This window comes from Cervus elaphus, chromosome 13, assembly GCF_910594005.1.
Source record: "Cervus elaphus chromosome 13, mCerEla1.1, whole genome shotgun sequence".
Taxonomy (NCBI): Eukaryota; Metazoa; Chordata; class Mammalia; order Artiodactyla; family Cervidae; genus Cervus; species Cervus elaphus.
The window spans coordinates 31,874,094-31,896,830 of NC_057827.1; the positions used below are offsets into that span (position 1 = coordinate 31,874,094).

Below are 22,737 nucleotides of genomic sequence, written 5' to 3' on the forward strand. Positions count from 1 at the left end.
GTTCTGCTGAAACTGTGCTGTTTCTTGGACCCTGATGAAATATACCAGACTGTCAACTCTTCAAGTTTTATTTCTGATTTCTAGCTCTCAAACACCTCCCAATGGACTGGTTATATCTTATTTAAAAATAATCTGAATACAGGAAATAAACTGAAGCTGAATGTTTACTGTAATAAGACACCCTTTTATAAAGCCCATTTCCTGTTACCTAAGAAATGACTCATCCTACGAAAGCAAATTTATACCTTCTTTTCAGAAACATTTACTGCATACAGGATGGCAAGAACTACATAGTTTAGAAAGAAAACAAAAACTAGGTGCCCTTTAAAGACCACAGGACTATCTCGCCCCTAATTAACAGTAAAAAATAGAAACTCAGAAAGTAACTTAAACCAGGCTCCCAAGTTCTTCTCCACTAACAAGAGTTCAGGACGGTGGGCCCCTAACACATATGAGGAAGAAAAACCAAGGTGCACTCAAGTCTGGTAACTCAGAATGCTCCCATCAGTTAATCCCCTAAGTTATATATGCAAACACACAGATATTACACACTGCAGTTTCTCCTCGACAGCAACTCAAAAATTACAGCACGGCACAGTGGATTAGAAGGTGAGCAAGGCAGAGTGAGCGCTATGGAGATTCTGGGCAGGTGCTCAGGCAGAGAAGCCAAGAGCTGCCCCTGGGCGTGCTGAGAGAGCAAGGAATGACCACCATACATCCACTGGACTGTATCTGCAAGCTAAGCTCTCACAATTTAAAATCTGTTCTTTATACACTGCAACGTTTCCTAGAAATACATGTGGTGTATTCTTTTGAAGAAATAATGACTGTACTGCTCACTGTGACAAGGGGCTTTCATGATACCTATCAGTCTGCACAGAGATTCTCCTCCTGCGTGTTCGTTTGTTTCGATGGTGACAACACTGTAACCTAGCCACCTGAATTAGGAGAAAACAGACCCATCATTCTGCAAGTGTAATTTTTGAAGAAATGAACAGCTTTTAGTAAGGAATGACTAAGAAGGAAGGGCATCCTTGCCAGGGCTTCACTGGTTGGGTGACTGTTAGGCACTTGGATTAATGTTTTGAGTAAAACAACCCTGGACTGTGCAGGATGTTTGGCTGATCTTATAATAAGACCAGTGTTACCACACTCTTCATTTTTTATTAACATTCTCTCAAAGGAAATAAAAGAACTGTCCTACATTATTTAAAAGCAGAAATAAAAGTTCACATACTCATCACTTTTATATGTAAGTGAAGTGGTCTGTTTTTAACTATTTTATGTTTTATACTGTACCTGTATAAGAAAATAATTCCCAGCTGATGGAGTAAATAGAATGTATACTTTTTACTTTAAAAACAGTGACAATAAAGTACAATATTTAAGCTTGCTTTGGTGCCACTGGGCCCACAGTCTCTGCTTAGAAGTTAAAATCCATCACTACATAATATCCACAACATCATTACACCGGGGTCTCCACTAACTAGAGAAACGTTATCAACTGTGACCCTGCCTTCAGCTTGGACCCTTACAAAGAGTACAAAAAACAAAAGGTCACTCTGGAGTTCTAATCCAGTAACCTAAAATTCCCAAGGATTGAAAATAACAGTCAGCGCTTACCCTCAACAACAGAAGTTCAGGATAGGTCATCAACATTCCACTCACTTTCCAACATTACAAAGAATCTTACCAAAAAAACCTTCAGTAACAATTCAACTTAGAAAACAACTGTTTTAAAGTTTCACATTCTCCCCAACCAATTTTCCAAAACCAGAAAAAAGAGAAAAATTTCCAAGAACTCCAAAGCACTGGCTCCTCCGCTTCTGTGGCCCACCCCACTGGCTGCCACGCTGTTCTCCCAACAAGCTGCGAGCTGCACTCTCTACCTTACTCCAGACCCGTCCTCCACTGTGGCTCCTTCTCACTGGCTCCCCTGAAGACCAGGTGACCAGAGAGAAGCCTTCTTTCCATATATGCATATGTATATAAGAAATGACTAAGTAATACAAAATATAACCTTTACAAATTTTCTACATATGAACCATATCCTAATTAGTTTGAGCTTTTACTGCAATAGAGTTTTTCAACAGTGTACCTGCTTACGATAAATCAGCAGCACAAGAGTCACATTAAAACAGTTTATACAACAGAACCACAGCGTAAACATATGTTGCTCCTCTACAGAGAAAACTCACAAAATGAGCCTGGTAAGTAACTCTAACAACTAGGGAGAGTGCAGTATAGCTAGGCAGAGGCTTGGAACTCACTCTGCACCTCAAATACTCTATAGTGACGAGTCCCCTTACTGACAGTCCTGTCAATCAGCACGAGGCAGTGCCCCAGTGAGGACCCCCAGCTCCATCCTGAGCAGTCTCAGTCCAGAGCAGGCAGTGGAACGACACTGAATAAAATATACAGGACAAACCTAGCAACAAGCATCAAATGATTTAACAAAATCACTGTAATAATTCTTTCTACACACATACTATTTTTTAATTTACAAACAAAACTATTTTAACATCCTAGACCAGGGAGGGACTGGCAGACTTTTTCTGTAAATGGCTCCGTGGGCCAAGCACTCTCTGCCAACTTTTCATAATTATGACACTGTAGGATGGGTTCCAATAAATCTTTATTTGCAAAACCAGGCAGTAGGCTGGATCTGGAACACAAGCTGCAGTTTGGCAGCTGCTGTTCAAGACAACAATAAGGGTACACCATTCATCTGATTGTAAGGAAGAAGTGAGCACGTGTGTTGTGCTCAGAACTCAGCTCTCTAAGAAAAGAACATCACATAGAGGAACCTACGTAGGTCACAACAAGGGAAGGCTCTGAAGGTTTCTGTTCCCTTGAGTAACCTTCCCCTTCTTTCTCTACTCCAGGAAGGGCAAGCACTTGAGTCAAAAGGCCAAGAGGCCTTAATCTCTTGTCAACAACATAACCCTGGACTTTATCCTTAAACTGACTAGCCTATGGAATGAGGAAATCTTCTTAGAAATGGTCAATGTGAGCACATGTGGACAGTCTACAACATGAACTGTTCCTACTACTAATCACTGTAATAAAGGAAGCTGCTAGTATCTGCGCCAGGTGTTATAATCACCTTTCACAACTTTGTGGTGTTTGATGCCTTCTTTGTATCAAATGAGGAAACTAAAGCTCAGAGAGGGATTCAAGGTGGTGCAAGTAACCAATGACAGGCAGGGGCTCAAACCCAGGAAAACTGGCTTCAAAGTCCAAAGAGATGACTGTATTCTGTTGCTTCTGACAACAGAAGGTTACTCCATTTCTGACAAAATGAAGGTTACTCCATTTCTGACAAAATGAAGGTTACTATTCTCAGCAGATAACTGCAGTCTTACAAACACACAGATATTCAGAAATCCAGGGAGGGGCAGTAGTGTTTTACACACTAAACTGAAACTTTTTTCACTTGTCTTCTTGTATCACTTTTTAAACCACAGAATTATAACATTTGTAAAACAAAAAGCATCTGTTCAAACAAACAACACAAGGAAAATGATCCATGGTGTTTTTTATACTAGGATTTTACTCTCCTACTATATCTAAAGCAGGATGAAACACATGCTGGAATCAAGACTGCCAGGAGAGACATCAATAATCTCATATAGGCAGATGACACCACCATTATGTCAGAAAGCAAAGAGGAACTAAAGAGCCTCTTGATGAAAAGTCAAAGAGGAGAATGAAAAAGTTGGCTTAAAACTCAACATTCAGAAAACTAAGATCATGGCATCGGTCCCATCACTTCATGGCAAATAGATGGAGAAACAATGGAAACAGTGACAGACTTTATTTTGGGGGGCTCCAAAATCACTGCAGATGGTGGCTGCAGCCATGAAATTAAAAGATGCTTGCTCCTTGGAAGGCAAGTTATGACCAACCTAGACAGCTAGCTATTAAAATGCAGAGACATTACTTTGCCAACAAAGGTCCGTCTAGTCAAAGCTATCGTTTTTCCAATAGTCATGTATGGATGTGAGAGCTGGACTATAAAGAAAGCTGAGCAAAGAAGAAATGATGCCTTTCAACTGTGGTGTTGGAGAAGACTCTTGAGAGTCCCTTGGACTGCAAGGAGATCCAACCAGTCCATCCTGAAGGAAATAAGTCATGAATCTTCATCAGAAGGACTGATGCTGAAGCTGACACTCCCAATACTTTGGCGACCAGATTCAAAGAACAGACTCATTGGAAAAGATGCTAGGAAAGATTGAAGGCAGGAGGAGAAGGGGCCGACATAGGATGAGATGGTTGGATGGCATCACCGACTGATGGACATGAGTCTGAGCAAACTCCGGGAGTTGGTGATGGACAGGGAAGCCTGGAGTGCTGCAGCCCATGGGGTCACAAAGAGTCAGACATGACTGAGTGAGTGAACTGATACTGAACTGATATCTAAAGTGTTTCTCAAAACGTAAGGACCCTCTAAACTAAAATTGCACAGTTGTCTGGGTTTTAATAGTAACTTTATGGAGGAAATAAAACCTTTAAGCAACTGGTACTACTTTTCATCCTGCCTTTAGGCAGGCTAGTTAAATTTTCAGGAATTATATATCAGCACAAACATATGGAAATAAATCTGTAGACTTTTTGTCTTCTGTAGCCGAAGTACTATCGTCTCCTTAGGATCTACTATGTGGTAACACGCGGAAGAGAACACTATTATATTAGAAACTTAAAGTATTATTCCCTGCCTCCATCCCAGATGAACTCAGAAGCAGGCCCAAGATTCTATATTTTTCAAAGATCTAATATAATTGGTGTCACCTATAGAGAATACTTGAGGCTCCCAAGAGAAGTAAAACATTCCAATATAATAGGAAGATACCTAAAAAAAAAAGTTTTAAACCCTCTTCAACATTTAAAGTTACAGATGCCGAATATTTAGGAAATCTAAATGAAAAATGTAGGTACTAAAAAGACCTATCTAAAGTTTAGAATTTGGTTACAACAGATACAAACGGCCAAAATTTTGATGAGTATTTCTTTCTTTTTAAAGGAAAATCATGTCCAAACGGCTTGCTGCCAGCCTGGCTTCTAGGGGAGAGAACTGTGTTAGGACTGCACCCCACCCCATGACTCATCTGGTTGTCAGTTCTATTGTTGTGTATGTGCTGCGGGCAGCTGTCCTTTTCCAGGTAAGGGGTGCGCTGTGTCAGCAAGATTTTCAGAATTAAGATGTTAACGTACAGCAGTTAAAACTAGTAATCAGTTATTAGTCAGTTTTGCATGTGACATACTATAATATTCCTTAAAAAAATCATTATAATGTTAATTACGAAGCTCAGGGTTAATACAATTTATAAATCTAAAATCTGAAATTCAGAGAGAATCAGCTTTACAAATAGCTAAAATCAGCAGTGTGCAACAACTGTGTCAGGGTGATTTCTGACAGTCTTCAGGAAAGCTCTCTTCCGAAAGGTACTTCTCATTTGCTTCCTCAGCATCCTTGGGAAACACTCCCTGTATCCACTTCTGGGCATTCTATCTGTTTTGTTTCTCTTGGCAATTTTAGTTGCCGACTTCATGGCTTAGGTGAACACCACCCTCATGCAAGTCAGTCACAAATAATCACAGTGAATCTTAAACCGGTCAGCTCTGGACTTGACTAAGTGCACAAAGAAGAGCTCCACATGGACTGCTGCTAAAACCTAGGTCCACTGTTGGCCAACAGAGCCCTGTGAACATCCAAAAATCTTACATAAAATGCTACATACATGTATCTGTGAATGTGCATCTTTCTGGAGAGAAGGATCATTTCCCCCCCCCCCCCCCCAGATTCTCAAATGTGCATGTGACCCCCTCAGACCATAAACTCAGGTAAGTCACATAATACTAGCATGGCAGACCCTTTGACGTAAATAAATACCACACAGTGTACTTTACAGGGAAAAACAAAGTCCAGGGTAATCTCCACTAAAAGACTTCTATACACATTTAATTTGTCCTAAAGCTTGTTAGCATCTTCTAATGCAATGGATCAGCAAACTGTAGCCAAGAGCCAACTGGTTTTTTTTTTTAAATAAAGTTTTACTGGAAAACAGCCATGCCCATTCATTTATGTACTGTCCACAGTAGTTTTGAGCCACTAAGACAGAGAGATGAGTGGTGGCAAGATTTGGATCACATATCTAAAACATTTACTATTTGGCCTTTTATGAAACAGTTTGACTGACCTCTATTATTCTAGCTAAGAAATACATAAACTAAAAAAAAAAAAAAAAGAAATACATAAACTGATAAAGAAACAAAGCAAATTTAAGTAATCAAAAGAAAATCTATCTTCTAGTTTTATTTCTTAGCAAACCCAGAAGCGTGCACCAAGCACACGCCACTGTCTCACTTTACACAACAGAGGGATTACCTGCCACTGCTGGGCTGCTGTGGTGAGTGTCGAGAATGGTCAGAGGGCTCGGACCGCTGGTCAGGAGACCGAGAGCGGCTGTGACGGGGAGGCCGGTCGTGGGATCGACCTGAATGGTCTGATGCCAGTGACTGGATTTCTGAAATATCTGTTAAACAAAAGGGTGCTGTTTATTTTCCCAAGATTATAGTAAAATATAAGGCACTCCAATGATAAAGGAAATAAAGTTACTAAATATAATTTCCCATATAATGGTGGATTTAAGCATTAACTTAAACTCAAACATGTACAACCTTCCCACTTTAAGCAACAGATCACCTCGAGGGTCTCTAGAAACAGAACCACACTCACCGTCCCTCTCAGAGGCGTCAGCAGAGTGGATGCTGTCGGAAAGGTCAGGGACATTCAGCAGGGTAGCCCGCTCATCTCTCTGGACCACCATCTTTAACTTGCCCTTAGACCTCTCGATCAGCGTCTTCGCATCTGTCAGTGACATGTTTTCCGTCACGGTACCATTTATCTGCAACAGAAAAGAAACTGTAGTTTGAAGCTAAATGACAAAAATACAAGCATTAACTTAGTGAGACACAGACAGCAATATCTCAGCTGCTCCCAGGCTTGCTCTGAGAGCTAAAATATTCCCTTTACACTTTCCTAAACTATCAAAGTACTCCTCCTTCCCGAAATGATAAACCTTCACTATACTCACTACATGGCTGCTCTGCCAGAGGAGCCCACATCACACCCTCTACCTCTCCCTGGCCACTTTCTGTGACTGAAGAGCAAACCAATAAAGCTGACATTTCAGTAACATCTGGAGGAGTCATCAAAACCACTTAAAGTGGAACAACAGGCAAATCTGTCTACAAAATAACTCCTGTTAGTGAATAATATGCGTCTGGAGCTATTAATTCTTCAGGATGACACAGTGCCCAAAGAAAAGCATCAGTGTTGACATGGAGTAATAGTCATGGCAGGCTAGACAGTCCCCCAAATATTGATTTCTAATTCTTCTTGGAAAAATCCACTCAAATATGAAAAGGAGCTATGTGGGCACACTAGAACTTGTTTTCTATTGTAGTTCATCAAAATGTTAAGAACATGACTATACCTTCAATACAACATCGCCTTCTTGAATATTGCCATCTCTTGCTGCCAAACTATCTTGTGAAATTTCCTTCACAAATATATGGCTGGCCAATCGAAGACCATATTCTGAAATAATATATTTAAATGTCTTTAGTGTAAAATCCCAAGACACTTAACTAGAGTTTAAAAGTATGAAACGAATAATCACCGCACAAAGAAAGTTTTTAAGTACGAGCAGTAAGTTATTCTTGGCCTTCCTGCAAAGAAGACATTTCCTTGTGTCATCATTAGTTGTCACCATCAGTGTGAAAGCACAGGGCAAGTCCGTGGTCCAACAGCAGACTGACACTCATGCCCTCACTGTGCAGACAGAGAGGACTCTGAAGAGAAGACCATCCCCTCTGACCTGTCCGGCTGATGCACCAGGTTCTTAGGTTTTAATGATAACAATTCTGAAAACAAATACCCTGGGAAGCTCAATGTATTACCACATGTATACTATTTTTGTTTCCCCCAGTTCCTACAGAAGAGGATTTTGGGTCCTAAACCCGTCCAACTCTGAGAGGCATATGCAGAACATCAGCACGAGCCACTAGAACTAGGGCCTGGAAGGAGCCGAGTGGAGAGGGGAGCAGTTAAGGATGCAAGTCCTTCCAACAGCCAGCAGAGCACCCAGGATGCAGCAGCAGGAACAGGACCTGTGGGCAGGGGAGCAGTGAGAACTAAAGACATTACCGGCAGAGTCCAAAAAACCACCCAGGGGCCTGCAGAGTGATGGACTTTTTTTTTTTTTAATTAGAACAATATACAATCAGTATAATGTCTATAGGAACAGGATTGCTCCTGGTTGTGTTAGGAATCCAACTGGGGGCAAGAAAAATAGAAGGGAAATAAGTGTTATTTTTAAGGTGGGCTAAGACCTGCTACTCAAATTTTTAGAAGTTACATCAAAGTTACAGTTTAACTTAAGGTAAATAAACAAAGAGTGTTGACAAACAGAAAGAGAACTGGGACAAAAAAAAAAAAAAGACTTAAGAGAATCTACGCAGTCCACTCGGTGCTTCAGAAACAGTCATCATATCTCTCAGAAATAAAGTGTTGATTAAAAGACTGTCCTTATTTAGGATTTAAAAATTATAAATGGCCAATACAAAGATGACTCTGAAATATTCCCTGTATATGAAAGCATCATTTATCCCAAGTATTTCTCTGGTAAATATGAACAAGGTGGCAAGCTCTACAGATACAAGCAGCAAGCAAGAGGCAGCCCCGCGCTCGGGCAGCAGGGCAAGGATGTCACCAGTCCAGCTTCAGTGGAGCGCAGAGCGGGCAGCACAGCACTCTGTGCCCGGGAGGGGGAGGTGGTCACAGAGAGCACCTCCCCCTCAGCCCCGAGAAGCAAACACTGAAGTTGAAGCTTCATCTAAGAAACACTGCCACTAAAGCTGAAAAGTGAGGCTGTACGGTGGGGCAGTGGCACAGACAGAACTGCTAAAAACAGACACAGCAAAAGGCATGAAGGAAGACGAGGCAGGTTTGATGAAGTCTAAGTGTAGATAAGTCAGACACAGCAGTGCCCCAGAGGCGCTGTAACCCAAGGAACAGAACCAACAGGAGCCCCAGAGACGAGCTCACAAGGGTGAGCGAGTCCAGTTAAGAAAGGGTGGTGTGGTGCTCCTCACTGAGCCCCATCACCCCACCGCCAAAACCCATGCAGGTTAACTTGACAGTAGTGATCATTTTCTAGTGTGTATGCATCTCAAGCATCACACTGCACAACTCAGATATACACAACTTTACATACTAATACATACTGTTGATCACACGTTGGCAACGATGGGAGAAGAGAAGGTGCTGGTGGCTTGGAATGACGGGTGGGGGTGGAGAAGGGAGGAGGAGGACAGGAGGGTGGATGTGCGCTCAGCAGACACAGGAAAGCAGAGGGGAGATGGTGGCACAGGTAATCACGCCACAATGAGCATGACTGGCCTGAGACACCAGGTGCAGAAGGACAATCAATGGGCTACTGTGTAAGAAACATGAGAAAACATTCCAAGAGGGACATGGGAGTTTCGCTGGAGATGTGCAGTGTCTGAGGGCCACAGAGGATGCTTCAGTGAACAGGTCTGAGCCAGCTGTGACCCTGGGGTGCACACTGGCATGGGGAAGAAGCTGCACCATCATGAGAGCTCCTCAACACCCCAGGGAGACCCCAGGAAAGAACTCAAAGAACACTGGAAGGCAGGATGAGTATAATGAGCTTGCCAAGGATACAGAAGGTGGGGGAAGCCCTGACACCCGCAGCATTGAAGAAGCCAAGAGAAAACATGAAAAAATGGAGTGGTGAATTGTGAAATGGTGCTGAAAAGACAAGATATAGACTGGAAATTCCTACCAGATTCAGTGTGACCAGTTCCAGGAGCAGATACCAGAGCACCCACCAGATACTGAAGTGTGGGGCAGTGACTAGTTCTGGGAGCAGGTACAGAGAGGGGGCTGAAGCGTGGGTGGTGAACGAGAAGCAGCAGTTCTGAACACAGACCGTCTGACTAAGGAGGCCCGTGGACAAGGGGGAGGGAGCCGTGAGTAGCGGATGCGTCAGGTTTTGGGAAAGCAAATGAAAGCCAAGCTGGAGAGACTATTGCACCTTTTCATCAAAGCCGTCATCACTGGCGCTTTCTTGTGTGGGAGAGACATACCCACAGCAGTGCTGCGAGGCCACCACTGGACTCATCAGGTATGGACTGTGACTACCTGAGGGCAGGCAGCTAGGCTGCAGCCACAGAGTTCTGACAACTGTGTCCTTTCTTTAGAATAGCATCCCAGCTCTCCATCTGGGGCAGCAAGCTGCCCTCCCTCCCCACCCAGTGCTCTCTTCCTGGATGCGGATGCAGCCCAACCCGAGCCTGACCACAAAGTCAACACTGCGCTGCAACCGATGCAGGGACGTAGGACACCTCCTACTCACAGAGCTAACCTAACACTCCTAATGGACACGTTATCCGCTACAACAAAAAAGTAGAGGAAACCGACGACCCCTGAGGCCTGCAGTAACAGGATGTGCTTTTAAGCAAAATGACACAAGAACAAAGGTAACAAAAGACAACAGAGCAAAGATGTCAAGAGACAGCAAATTTACTTCTCATTAAAATCAGTCTTAAAATTCTCATGTGAAAATACTAAGTTGGCAGAAATACCTTCATTCTTCCGGGACTTCACCAGGGTGACTTTGGTGGGTCTGGCAGGCTGACTGGAGGCCACAGACCGCCTGTCTGAACGGGGGGACAGACTCCTCTCCCGACTGGCACTCCTATCTCGGCCCCAGCTCTTATCGCTCCTCCTGTTTGCCAGGGCCCCACGGCCACTTCTAGGGTCGTGCGCCTCCTCGTCATAACTGTCCTCTTCGTTCTCAGACACAGGTTCAGGATCAGGACGACTTACTGGGATCTGAACTTTCTTCTTCCTTCGAATGGTCTACAATAAGAAAGGGGATGGTATGAGCTGATGGATGCACCTTCAGTTCTTTAGAGAGGAAAATCACATTTTTCTGGTCTCATATTAATTATGAATAACAGACATAATAGATAAATAAAACCAATTACTAAGAAACACATTTCCATACTGGTTATCTTTCCTGCTTTACTGGTAAAAGACCTGGGTACAAAGCACATTGAAATCGAGGGCTAATAAAGTTTTTACTTAATTCAGAACATCTTCTACATGTAATAATCACGAGCTTAAAGGGAAACTAGTAACTGCCAGTGGTCTGAATAAAGGTGGGATTGCTGTACTCTGAACACCATTGAGCATCCTGCAGAGCCACCAAACCACTGCAGGCCCAACTCCGTTCCTTACAAGCTTCAGAATCCATCAGTACCAAGGACCACAAGTGTCCTGTGGGAACTCTAAGAGGCAAATTCACTGCACCTCTGCACTAACACTGGACGAGTATGCGGGACCTAATAACTTCATGATAGTTTATCAACATAAACTGCTCTCAGATTCTCTCTCCAAAATGTGTAACTTCTGGTCCAGGTATGAACGTCTTTTGGCTTTTTTCCTGGCTGGCTCTGGTGCTGATTAAGTTTTCCTGTCCATTTCTTTCCCTCACTTTCCGGAAGATCAAGGTCTGTGTGCACTATCTGCTCACAAAGGGGCCGCCTACTCCCTGGCCTGCACCCTGTCTCCCCACACTGTGTACACTTGCTCTCATCAGAGATCTGCAAGATCTCCTTGAGGAACACTCCTCGTCTTCTACTTCTGACACCATTATCTACTAAAACTCTTACCTGTCCATCTTCTTTCTGACTTCTCCATGCCCTCCTGTTCTCCTAAGTCCATCAACTCTCTCCTAGTTTCAACAGCCTTCTTACCAAGTTTGACGAGATGTCAGTCTTGGGTATTTAAATGATTTTCTCCAGCCCCAGGACCCCACTGCCCTGAGCCGGCTGAGTCAGGACCTAGCTGCCCCAGAAGGCCAGCACCAGCCCCTGTACTCCCAGGGCCCTGTGGCCAGAGACCCCAGGACCAGCCTGCCTACCCTGGGCACTAGTCCTGGACACACAGGACCCTGAATCCATCCACCAGCAGGCCAACACCAGGACCCCTGGCCACACAGCCATCCACCCAGTTCTACCCACCACCAGCAGGCGGACACCAGGACCCTGGCCACGGAGCTTTTTAATAAAATCTGATATCCATGTATGATTGAAAAAAAACTCAACTAAGTGCATATAGAGGAAACAGAGCTCACATGAAAAAGGTCATATATGAGCTCACAGCTAACATCACACCAAGTGGTGTAAAGCTGAGAGCACTTTCTCTAAGACAAGGATCCCCAGTGTCACCCTTTCACTCAAAGTACTATTGGAAGTCTTAGCTCCAGTAATCAGACAAGAAAAAGAAATCCAAACTGGAAAGGAAGAAGGATAACTGTTGGTGTGTGAGGATGACATGATACCACAAAGAAAATCCTAAAGACACTACCAATAAACTACCAGAGCTCATTGATAAGTTCAGCAAAGTTGCAGAATAAAAAACTAATATACAGAAATCTGTTGCATTTCTATACACTAACAACAAACTATCAGAAAGAGAAATTAAGAAAACAATCCCATTTATAAATTACATCAGAAAATAAAATTCCTGGGAGACAATCTAACTAAGGAGATAAAAGACCTATATTTAGAAAATAGAAAGACACAGACGCAAGAAACTGAAGACAAGAGGCAAAGATGGAAAGCTACATCAAGTTCATGGGCTGGAAGAATTAACCACACCACCCAAAGCAATCTACATATTCAGTACATTTTCAACAGAACAAGTAACTCTAAAATGTGTATGGAAAAACAAAAGACTGAAAGGAAAAACAAACAAACAAACCCAGAAATCATCCTGAAAATGAAGAATAAAGCTGGAGGCAACATGTGTCCAGATCTCAAACTATACTACATGGTTACAGCCATCAAAACAGCATGGCATTAGCACCAAAACAGACACATAAATCACTAGAACAGAACAGGAAGCCCTGGAAGATGAATCCAGACTTAGACAGGTAATTCATCCTTGACAAAGGAGGCAAGAATATATAGCCTCCTCAATAAATGGTGCTGGGAAAACAGGACAGCTACATGTACAAGAATTCCACTGGACTTCTTTCACGCCACACACAAAAAATAAACTCAAAATGGATTAAGATTTAAATGTAAGATCTGAACCCATAAAACTCCTAGAAGAAAACACAGGCAGTACACGGATCTGCCTCCTCAGGCAAGGGAAAGAAAAACAAAAATAAGCAAATGGAACTACACCCAACTAAAAAGCTTTTACACAGTGAAGTTAACAATCATCAAAACGAAAAGGCTGCTGACAAAATGGGAGAAGATATTTGCAAATGACATGACCCATAAGGGGTTAATATCCAAAATATACCAAGAACTTACAAAACTCAGTATCAACAAATACATAAATCAGTAACTTGATTGAAAACTGGGCAAAGGGTCTGAATAGACATCTTTCTGAAGAAGACACACAGATGGCTACAGGCACACAAAAACATGCTTGATATTACTAATATTCAGGGAAATGCCAATCAAAACCACAATGAGATATCACCTCCCACTTGTTAGAATAGCAATTATTAAAAAAACAAGGGCAAATGATGAGCGTTGACAAGGGACAAGTGCTGAATATGGAGAAAAGGGAAATACTCATGCTCTGCTAGTGGGAATGGAAACTGGTGCAGCCACTATGGAAAATAGCATAAACCCATCTCAAAAACTTAAAAATAGAACTACCACATGATCCAGCAAATTCCACTCCTATTTATCCAAAGAAAACAAAAGCACTAAACAGAAAAGATGTTTATGGGAATGCCCTGGTGGTCCAATGGTTAGGGCTCACCTTCCACACCAGGAGGCTCAAGTTCAATCCCTGGCCAGGTAACTAAGATCCTACATGCCACAAGGCCAAAAAAATTAAGAAAAGAGAGAAGACATTTGCACTCCTATGTTCACTGCAACATTATTTACAATATCTAAGAAACAGAGGCAATGCAAGTGTCCATCAATAGATTAATTGATACAGAAGATTTGATACACACACACACACGAGTACTATTGAGCCATGAAAAAGAATAATGTTGTGCCATTTGCAACAACATGAATGGACCTGGAGGGCATTATGTTAAGTAAAATAATATGTGGAATCTAAAAAACAGATGAACAAACCTAACAAGATAGAGATGGAGTTACAGATACAGAGAAGAAATGGGTGGTTGCCAGAGGAGGAGAGAAACAGAAGAGAGAAACCAAGAGGTACAAACTTCCAGTTGCAAAATAAATGGGTCATGGGTGTGAAATGTATGGTGTGGGAAACACAGTAACTATGTAATACCTTTGTGTAGTGACATAACAGTAGCTAGACTTATCTTGGTGACTTTGAAATGTAGAGAAATACAGAATCACTGTGTCGTTAAACAGGAACTAACACAGTGTTGTAGGTCAAGTATACTCCAAAAACAAACAAATTTATCGAAAAAGAGGTCAGACTTGTGGTTATAAAGGTGGTGGGGGATTGGATGAAGAAAATCAGAAAGTGTTAAGCTTCCCTTTATAAGATAAATGAGTAGTAGGGGGTGTCATGGAAACATAACAAATATAATTAAAGTTGATAAGACTAAATTATAAGCATTTTCATCTCAAAGAAAAAAATTTTTTCTATTCCTTTAATTTTGTATCTCTATGAGGTGATGGATGCTCACTGCACATACCATGGTCATCATTCCATGAAGCCGTATCAACCTGCTGCACCCCTTCAACTTGCACAGTGTTGGCTGTCACCTGTGTCTCAATAAGGCTGGTCGTGTGCCAGGACAAACCATGATCCTGTGCTAGGTCCCCTTTGGGTGGCCACATTCCCCTACTCTATGATGACGTCATCCCCTACAAATTCATCTTACTTCAAAGAATCCTTTCATTTCTTCAGCAATACTCTCATCTACCTCTGGCTGCCTTAGATTCTGTGGAATCGACTAACAAGGGTGCCCCAAACTGTTCTGAGACATCATTCATCTGGGCTGATTTCCAGAGATCAGTCACTTCACATCCCCTCCACTCCTACATGTTTTCAGTATCTCATTTATTTAGTCTTCCTTCTTGGTCTCAAAGACAAGTCCATCCTCCTCCTTATGAGCAACACACTTTCAGAGGAGCTTATTCTTATCCCTCCCCTCCTGCATGACCTTTCCTCATCAATTACCACCCCCTGCCCCAGGTACCACCCTATTTACCTCCAGTCTGTCCTCTGCCTACTAACTGGCATATGCATGTGCTACTCATTTCCAAGTCATCATCTTTTCTCTTCTTTTTGTGACTGATTTTATTCAAGGGCTGCTCCACACTTAATACCATACCTTCTGACCACCAAGAGTGATCAGAGAAGGCCTCTCAGAAGGAGTAACATTGAAGCTGAAGGTCAGCAAGGAGCAAGATGCTAGCATGTGGAGAGGACAGGCAGCCAAGGCCTGTGCTGAACACAGAAAAGGCTGCCAGTGCTGCTGCTCCCAGTACTGCCCTGCTGAGCCCTTCTCGGCAACATTCCCTGTAAGGCACCCCTAACTGCCTCCCTGAGTCTCGTCTCTATTTCCACCTCCTACATTTGGTATTAGAAGCTATTCTGTTACCACTTCGATCTTCAACTGCTGCCTAGTAAGGTAATCATATCCATCCAGCTTGTGGATGAATCACAAGCTGGAATCAAGGTTGCTGGGAGAAATAACAACCACCTCAGATATGCAGATGACACCACCCTAACGACACAAAGTGAAGAACTAAAGAGCCTCTTGATGAGGAGAGGAACAAGAGGCGAGTGAAAAAGTTGGCTTAAAACTCAACATTCAAAAAACTAAGATCATGGCATCCAGTCCCATCACTTCATGGCAAATAGATGGGGAAAAACGGAAACAGTATCAGATTTTACTTTCCTGGGCTCCAAAAACACTGTAGATGGTGACTGCAGCCTTGAAATTTAAAAACGTTTGCTCCTTGGAAGAAAAGCTATGGAAAACCTAGATAGCATTATTAAAAAGCAGAGATGTCACCTTGCGGACAAAGGTCCATATTGTCAAAGCTATGGTTTTTCCAGTAGTCATGTGGGTATGTGAGTTGGACCATAAAGAAGGCTGAGCACCGAAGAACTGATGCTTTTACACTGTGGTACTGGAGAAGACTCTTAAGAGTCCCTTGGAAACCAAGGAGATCAAACCAGTCAATCCTAAAGGAAATCAACCCTTAATATTCATTCAAAGGACTGATACTGAAGCTCCAATACTTTTGCTACCTGATGTGAGGAGTTGACTCACTAGAAAAGATCCTGATGCTGGGAAAGATAGAAGGCAGGAGGAAAAGAGGGTGGCAGAAGATGAGATGGTTGGATGGCATCACTGACTGGATGGACAAGAGTTTGAACAAACTCTGGGAGATGGTGAAGGACAGGAAAGCCTAGTGTGCTGCAGTCCATGGGGTGGCAAAGAGTCAGACAGAACTCAGCAACTGAACAACAACAACAACAAGATATAAACAGGGCTTCCCAGGTGGCTCAGTGGGTAAAGAATCTGCCTGCGATGCAGGAGATGCAGGTTCAAACCGTAGGTTGGACAGATCCCCTGGAGGAGGGCATGGCAACCCACACTAGTATGCATGCTCGGAGAATCTCATGGACAGAGGAGCCTGGTGTGCTACAGTCCATAGGGTCACAAAGAATTGGACAGGACTGAAGTTATTGAGTGCGCGCGTACACACACACACACACACACACACACACACACACACGGTATACACACAGTATTGAGCGTGCGTGTACACACACACACACATGGTATAAACAAAAACAAAGTAACCAATGGAGTCCTCAAAGCCTTCCCTATCATTCCCCTAGGACAGTGAGTATACACCACTCTGAAATCTGTGCCTGAAGCCCTCTCCATCTCTGGTTATGTGCATTATGCTGATGACCATGTGTACCTCCCCATGGAGCCTGCTGAAATTCAAGTTCCCTGAGAAGTATTTGCACCCAGTAAGTGTTTAACTCACTGAAAAATATCCAATCCTGCTATGATTCTCCATTTTACTATGAATAAACCCACAAAGGCTTGCTGATCATGCCTGATTTTAACACAAGTATTTTCTCAGGTTTTTTTTTTTTTGATGAGGACCACTTTTAAAATCTTCACTGAATTTGTTACAGTCTTGCTTCTGTTTTATGATTTGGTTTCATGGCTTCGAGGCATGTGGCATCTTAGCTCCCTGACCAAGGACTGACCCCTTCCTCACCCCCTGCACTGGAAGGCTAACAAGCCTTAATCACTGAATTGCCAGGAAGTCCCAACTCTGAAAATTTTGACACAAAAATTGGGGGAAAATGCTTACTTCAAAACAGCTTAGCTGAAGAAAAGATTCAAATATAAAATAAAATAATGAAATTACATAGGTACCAGAATAAAACATAAGATACACACTTTTATAACTCTGCTAAGCACCAAAGGCTTAGACTTCTGTAAGCACCAAAGGCAGAGTCAAGTAAAAGTCTGACAGATATGACAGGATAAAAACGAAAACATTTCATGATGAAACAAGGTAACAGAAAAAGAAACCAAAAAATACCATAAACTTACACACACTCAAAAAATAATTGGAAAAACAACATATGTTGTATATACAACAAAAGGCTAATCACCTTAATATAGAAACACTAGTGTGACAGCATCATGATGGAAGGGCAAAGGACAGGAACAGGCAAAGAAACATCACGGGAAGTATACACACCACATGATGATCAAATCCACCTGTAACTTAAAAATCCTCATTTGACCCAAGAGAAGCCACTGCAATGAGAAACCTGGGCACCACAACTAGAGTACCTTCCACTCGCCCCAACTAGGGAAAGCCAGTGCAGCAATGAAGATCAAGCACAGCCAAAAAAAAAAGATAAGACTCCTCTTTGACATAAGTTTAGTCCATCAGTTTGGCAGAGATGTCAAGGGCTGATGAAACTGGACTCTCTCAAAATCTTACTGGTTCTCTGACTGGCAAAACAGCAACCCATGTACCTCAAGTCATTCATGCCACCTGACTCCAAAAAGCCACTCCCAAGAAAAGGAACTGAACAAGCAGGTAGAAGATGACGATCCTTAACACAACTTTTAAAAAATACCTGTGGGAGCTGGACACTTAAACGCCCATGAGCAAGCAGGGGAGGAAGAGTGAGGTGTGCACACACTGAGACACTACACAGCCATGCATTCACACACTCGACTGAGAGTTCACATAGCTCATCTCTGGAAAGTTTCTGCCCATTCACTTCATAATGCTTTTTTTGCTATGTTCAGAATTTTAGTAAAAATTATACATGTTCAGTACGCTATAAATACTTTTTCTATCTTCTCTTCACCTACTGTTAAACAAAATGAAGCCCATTTATGGTAGTTATATTATCAAAGGAGTTCTAAGATTTTAATTCAGTGGAAAAGAAATTTACTGAGCCTAACACCCGGGGGGCGGAGGGTGGTGGTGGTCTTAGTTTATGGAAAGATATAAACTGACAACCATAAATATGTAAGAGAACAGGGAAGAAGGAAGACCAGTAGATCAGAAAGCAGGAGGGAAGAAGCTGGTTACTCAGAACTGGGCAGGGGTGGGGAGCATATATAAGATCTGAAGTTCTTGTTATGGCTGGAGGTAAAGACATCCTGCAATGAAAGGCCACATTCTAAGATACTATGGTTTTATCCTCAAACAGGGATGAAAAACTTGGCATCAACAGATGACATGATCCACTCTCTTTAGATGCAGAAGTGAACAACTACCCTTTGCTGACTGAACAGAATTCCAACCAACCCTCTACAGCTTCTCCCTGAAGAGTAAAAATACTTGCATAACCTTAAGTCCACCTTTCCAAATTACGCAGCCAAGCACAGGGAGAGGAAAACTCAGGCTGCTTCGTACATGTGCTGTTTCAAACACATAATAGAAAATCATTGCTTCTTTCAAATCATTTCTATGGTGAGAAAGTCTGGAGTACAGGTAACAATTTTCCTGGATGTATTATTGATGTGGAGCATACATACTAAACATTCTGCATGAAAAAACAAAACAGTTCTATATTCCAGAAGAATGAAGTTGGAGCTAAAGCCCATAACTTCAGGTACAGGAGGAAAAACTCAATTTATCTAAGGTACTCAACTGGAATATGCAGCAACTCAACCAAAGAACACTTATTCAATTTATAAAAACCAACAGTTACAAAAATTAGCAATTTGCTTCTGTAAACACCACAATCTCATGTTATAAAAACTGTGAAAAAACTACCATCAACTAGCCAGTCTGCACATGAAACACACTTTAAGACAACATCAGAGTTACAGCTGTAAAAACACAACTACAATGAAAGTTGTGAAAACACCAGTACATTAGAAGCTGCCTGTCATTTGGAATGCGGTAACTGAACACTGGCAGCGCTGCCATGAGAAAAGTAGGGACACTGCTGCAGAGTGTCCACACCAGTGGACATGGCAGCCTGCACCCAGTGAGAGTGCCTCCGACTGGGGGTGAGGGCAGCCTCAGGAAGCACCCCTCTCTCTGGCTCTCGGCACAGCTCCCAGAGGTCATACCAAGGCAGGCCTCCTCACTCCAGTTCTCTCCTCTCTGCTGGGTCCACTGTGGTTCAGCCAGTCTGCTGCAAAGCAGAAGATTCTCAAGGGACAGGGCAGGACAGTCTCTGCCTTCTGCTCCATACACAGGAGCCAAGGCCTCATAGAACCTCAATCAGGCATTTCAGAGTTTAGATGAAGAAGAAGCGGGGCATCAAAGCAGCTAAGGTGCTCCTCTATGTAGAAATAAACATGTATGTATTTTTTTGGCCACATGCGTGTGGGCATCTAGTTCGACCAGGGACTGAACCCATGCCCTGCAGTGGAAGCACACAGACCTAACCACTGAACAGCCAGGGAAGTCTCTATGTAGATATAATTTTTTTAAAGTAGGATTTTAACATTAGATCCATTCTCTGTCACAACTGCCTAGTTTTAACTGTGATTTGAGGCCAGTTACTGAGAGATTACTGAACTTTTGTCTCTTACTAAAAACAAGAAAAACAGGGAAAAAAACAACTTCTTAAATATGAAGTAAGAGCCTAGCAAACATATGAAAAAACAACAAAAGTACCCTGAACAACTGGAACAAAACAACCCTTACCACTCTCTTTCCTCAAAATGTAGCACAGTAACAAGGTAGCAACATTGTATGTGTTTAAGGGATGACATAAAATTTACCCATTAAACAAATCCTGTTAAGAGAAAAATAGGGCTATAGACTAAACTGATTATATGTCAAGATTCCATCTAATTTAAGTGTTTTTTAAAAAAGGAAATATTAAACCATAAAGAAGTAACTATTTAAACAGGAATTCCTTCCTTTCTCTAAAATCAAAAAAATCCTGGAATCTGAGCTTTGAGAAAATACACACTAGTGACAAAACACACCACCAGTATCAGAAGAGGTGCTGTGTGGGTAAATAACTAACCTTGAACTACTGTCCCAGATTTTATTTTCTTAAATGGGAGGAATGAAATCAAACACCAAAAACATATCAACAGTACAGCTGGTACCTTTATAAAGTCAGAGGTAAAAACACTTACAATTTTTGCATTTTTCCCGCTTTTCCTTAGTTGCTGAACAGCAAATGCATGCTCAACATTATCCATGGAGACGCCATTAACCATTGCCACTCGGTCATTTTCCCTAAAGCAGAAAAATGGTCAAAACAACATGTTAAACAAAATCACACAGATAAGTTTATAAAGGTGTTTTCAAGATAGGATTTTAAAAAGATATTCCCATTATGGGCTAATTAATCTATCTTCAGATCAATAATTATAAAAATGTACAACTATTTTCTTTCAGTTCACCCACAAGAAATGTTTACCAAGTAACTAACCACAGGTCATTTATTATTTACCTATTAATACAAAGGTTCCTGAAAGGATTGAACAGGTATACTGCTGTTGTTGGTCAGTGGCCAAGTCATATCCAACTCTTTGCAATCCACTGGGCTGTAGCCCGCCAGAATCCTCTGTCCATGGGATTTCCCAGGCAAGAATACTGGAGTGGATTGCCATTCCCATCTCCAGGGGATCTTCCTGACTCACAAATCGAACCTGGGTCTCCTGCATTCGCAGGCAGAATCTTTACCACTTGATCCACCTAGGAAACCCTGATCAAGTACTACAGCACACAAGATGACTTCTACTGGTACAGTTACATGCATTCAATGATACTAGGTCGTAAGTCTGGAAAAAATTATTCTATCTTTAAAGACAAAGCCTTTCTCCTTCCAGTTTTCTTTCAGTCCTCCTAATCATACTCATGTTTTTGCAAGTGCATTTTTTGCCTCTTTTCAATCTTTCTAATCTTCCTGCTTAACAAGAAATGGTAAGACTCTTGGTGAGCAGCTCCTGAAGACTAGATTCTACTCCAAACTGAGACAAGTTTTCTTTTCACTATCTTTATTTTTTACAGTGACCTACTTATGGTAAGTGAAACTAGTTTTCCATTTATGACAGATAAGCATAAACACATATTAATTTAGAGGCATCACTAGCATGACATGCTGGTGGCAGAGGGCAGGAGAGTCCCTGTGACCTGTGCCCACAAGGAGAAAGAAGCGCACTTACTGCAGCTGTCCTTCCGCAGGCCCCCCCTTCAGCACGTCTGATATCACGATGGAGGTTTCCCCACTCTGGAAATGTGGATTATCTCTTCCACCAGATATTGCAATTCCAAATCCAAATCCAGGAGCCTGAAGTAACAATTAAGAGTAAAATGTCATTATTAGGACATCCTCTACAATCAGTCCTATACAAAACACTCCTCGCTTTCCACGCATGAGGATGAGCGATTCTGGTATGGGAACGCAGCTCTTAATGAATGTAATGCTGAGTGGAACAGAAAACTGAAAACTGCCAACCACGCCAATGTTAAGAACCAGAACACACTTAAAAATTCTCAAAACTGAAATTCTCAGTTCCTTTTTGCTTATCAGAAAGTTTCCTGAGGGAATTGGTGGTGCCCCACAAACACTGGCAAACAATTCATAGAATGACAGTTTTAATAAGCATATACATCAGAAGCTATTTTATATAATACCAGTAGATGTGAAAATCAACTTCCTTCACTTACACTAAGAATCTCTATTGAAATAATACACTATAATGTCTTTGTACACTGTATTCAACAGAAAGTCCATTAACTTTCAAGCATGTTTATTTATATATATATATATCAAGCATGTTTATTATATTTCTAATTAAATAAAATTATAATGAATTAATAACTTCTAAATAAGCTGAAAATCTTTACCATGACTAAAGAAGGTCCAGCACGGAGAAAAGTCAATAGTTCCAAGTTATGTAAAAACAGCCTGATATCCAAGAAAGCCACACATTTGCTACAAAGGAAATGAGTAGAGTATTCAGAGTCATCTAAGCAAACACCCAGCATTTTCCAAGGGCTCCAGAATCAGTGAGTCAGGGGTCACGTGTTCACATAATGTCCTTCTGTGCTCCATAACTCAGACCACCTGAGGACAAAGGTGTCATGTTCTTCCACAGCCGTCCTGTCCACAAGATGATGTCCACCAGAGAGGGGTCCATCATGACCTCTTGCACCCCAGAGTCTACTGAAACAGCCGAGGAGGAGGAAGAAGGG

At 42.0% G+C, this 22,737-nt stretch overlaps 1 protein-coding gene across 8 annotated transcripts in view; it reads right to left on the bottom strand.

Moving 5' to 3' along the window:
• Positions 1 to 22,737, bottom strand: part of TJP1 (tight junction protein 1) — a 260,221-nt gene that overhangs the window by 37,223 nt on the left and 200,261 nt on the right. For all 8 annotated transcript variants that reach the window (XM_043922067.1, XM_043922071.1, XM_043922066.1 and 5 more), the window contains 6 exons: positions 21,705 to 21,829; positions 20,670 to 20,772; positions 10,675 to 10,951; positions 7,500 to 7,603; positions 6,740 to 6,908; positions 6,389 to 6,536 (listed from right to left, as the gene is read on the bottom strand). In XM_043922067.1, coding sequence (XP_043778002.1) covers positions 6,389 to 6,536; positions 6,740 to 6,908; positions 7,500 to 7,603; positions 10,675 to 10,951; positions 20,670 to 20,772; positions 21,705 to 21,829 — 926 coding nt within the window. The remainder of the gene's footprint in view (positions 1 to 6,388; positions 6,537 to 6,739; positions 6,909 to 7,499; positions 7,604 to 10,674; positions 10,952 to 20,669; positions 20,773 to 21,704; positions 21,830 to 22,737) is intronic.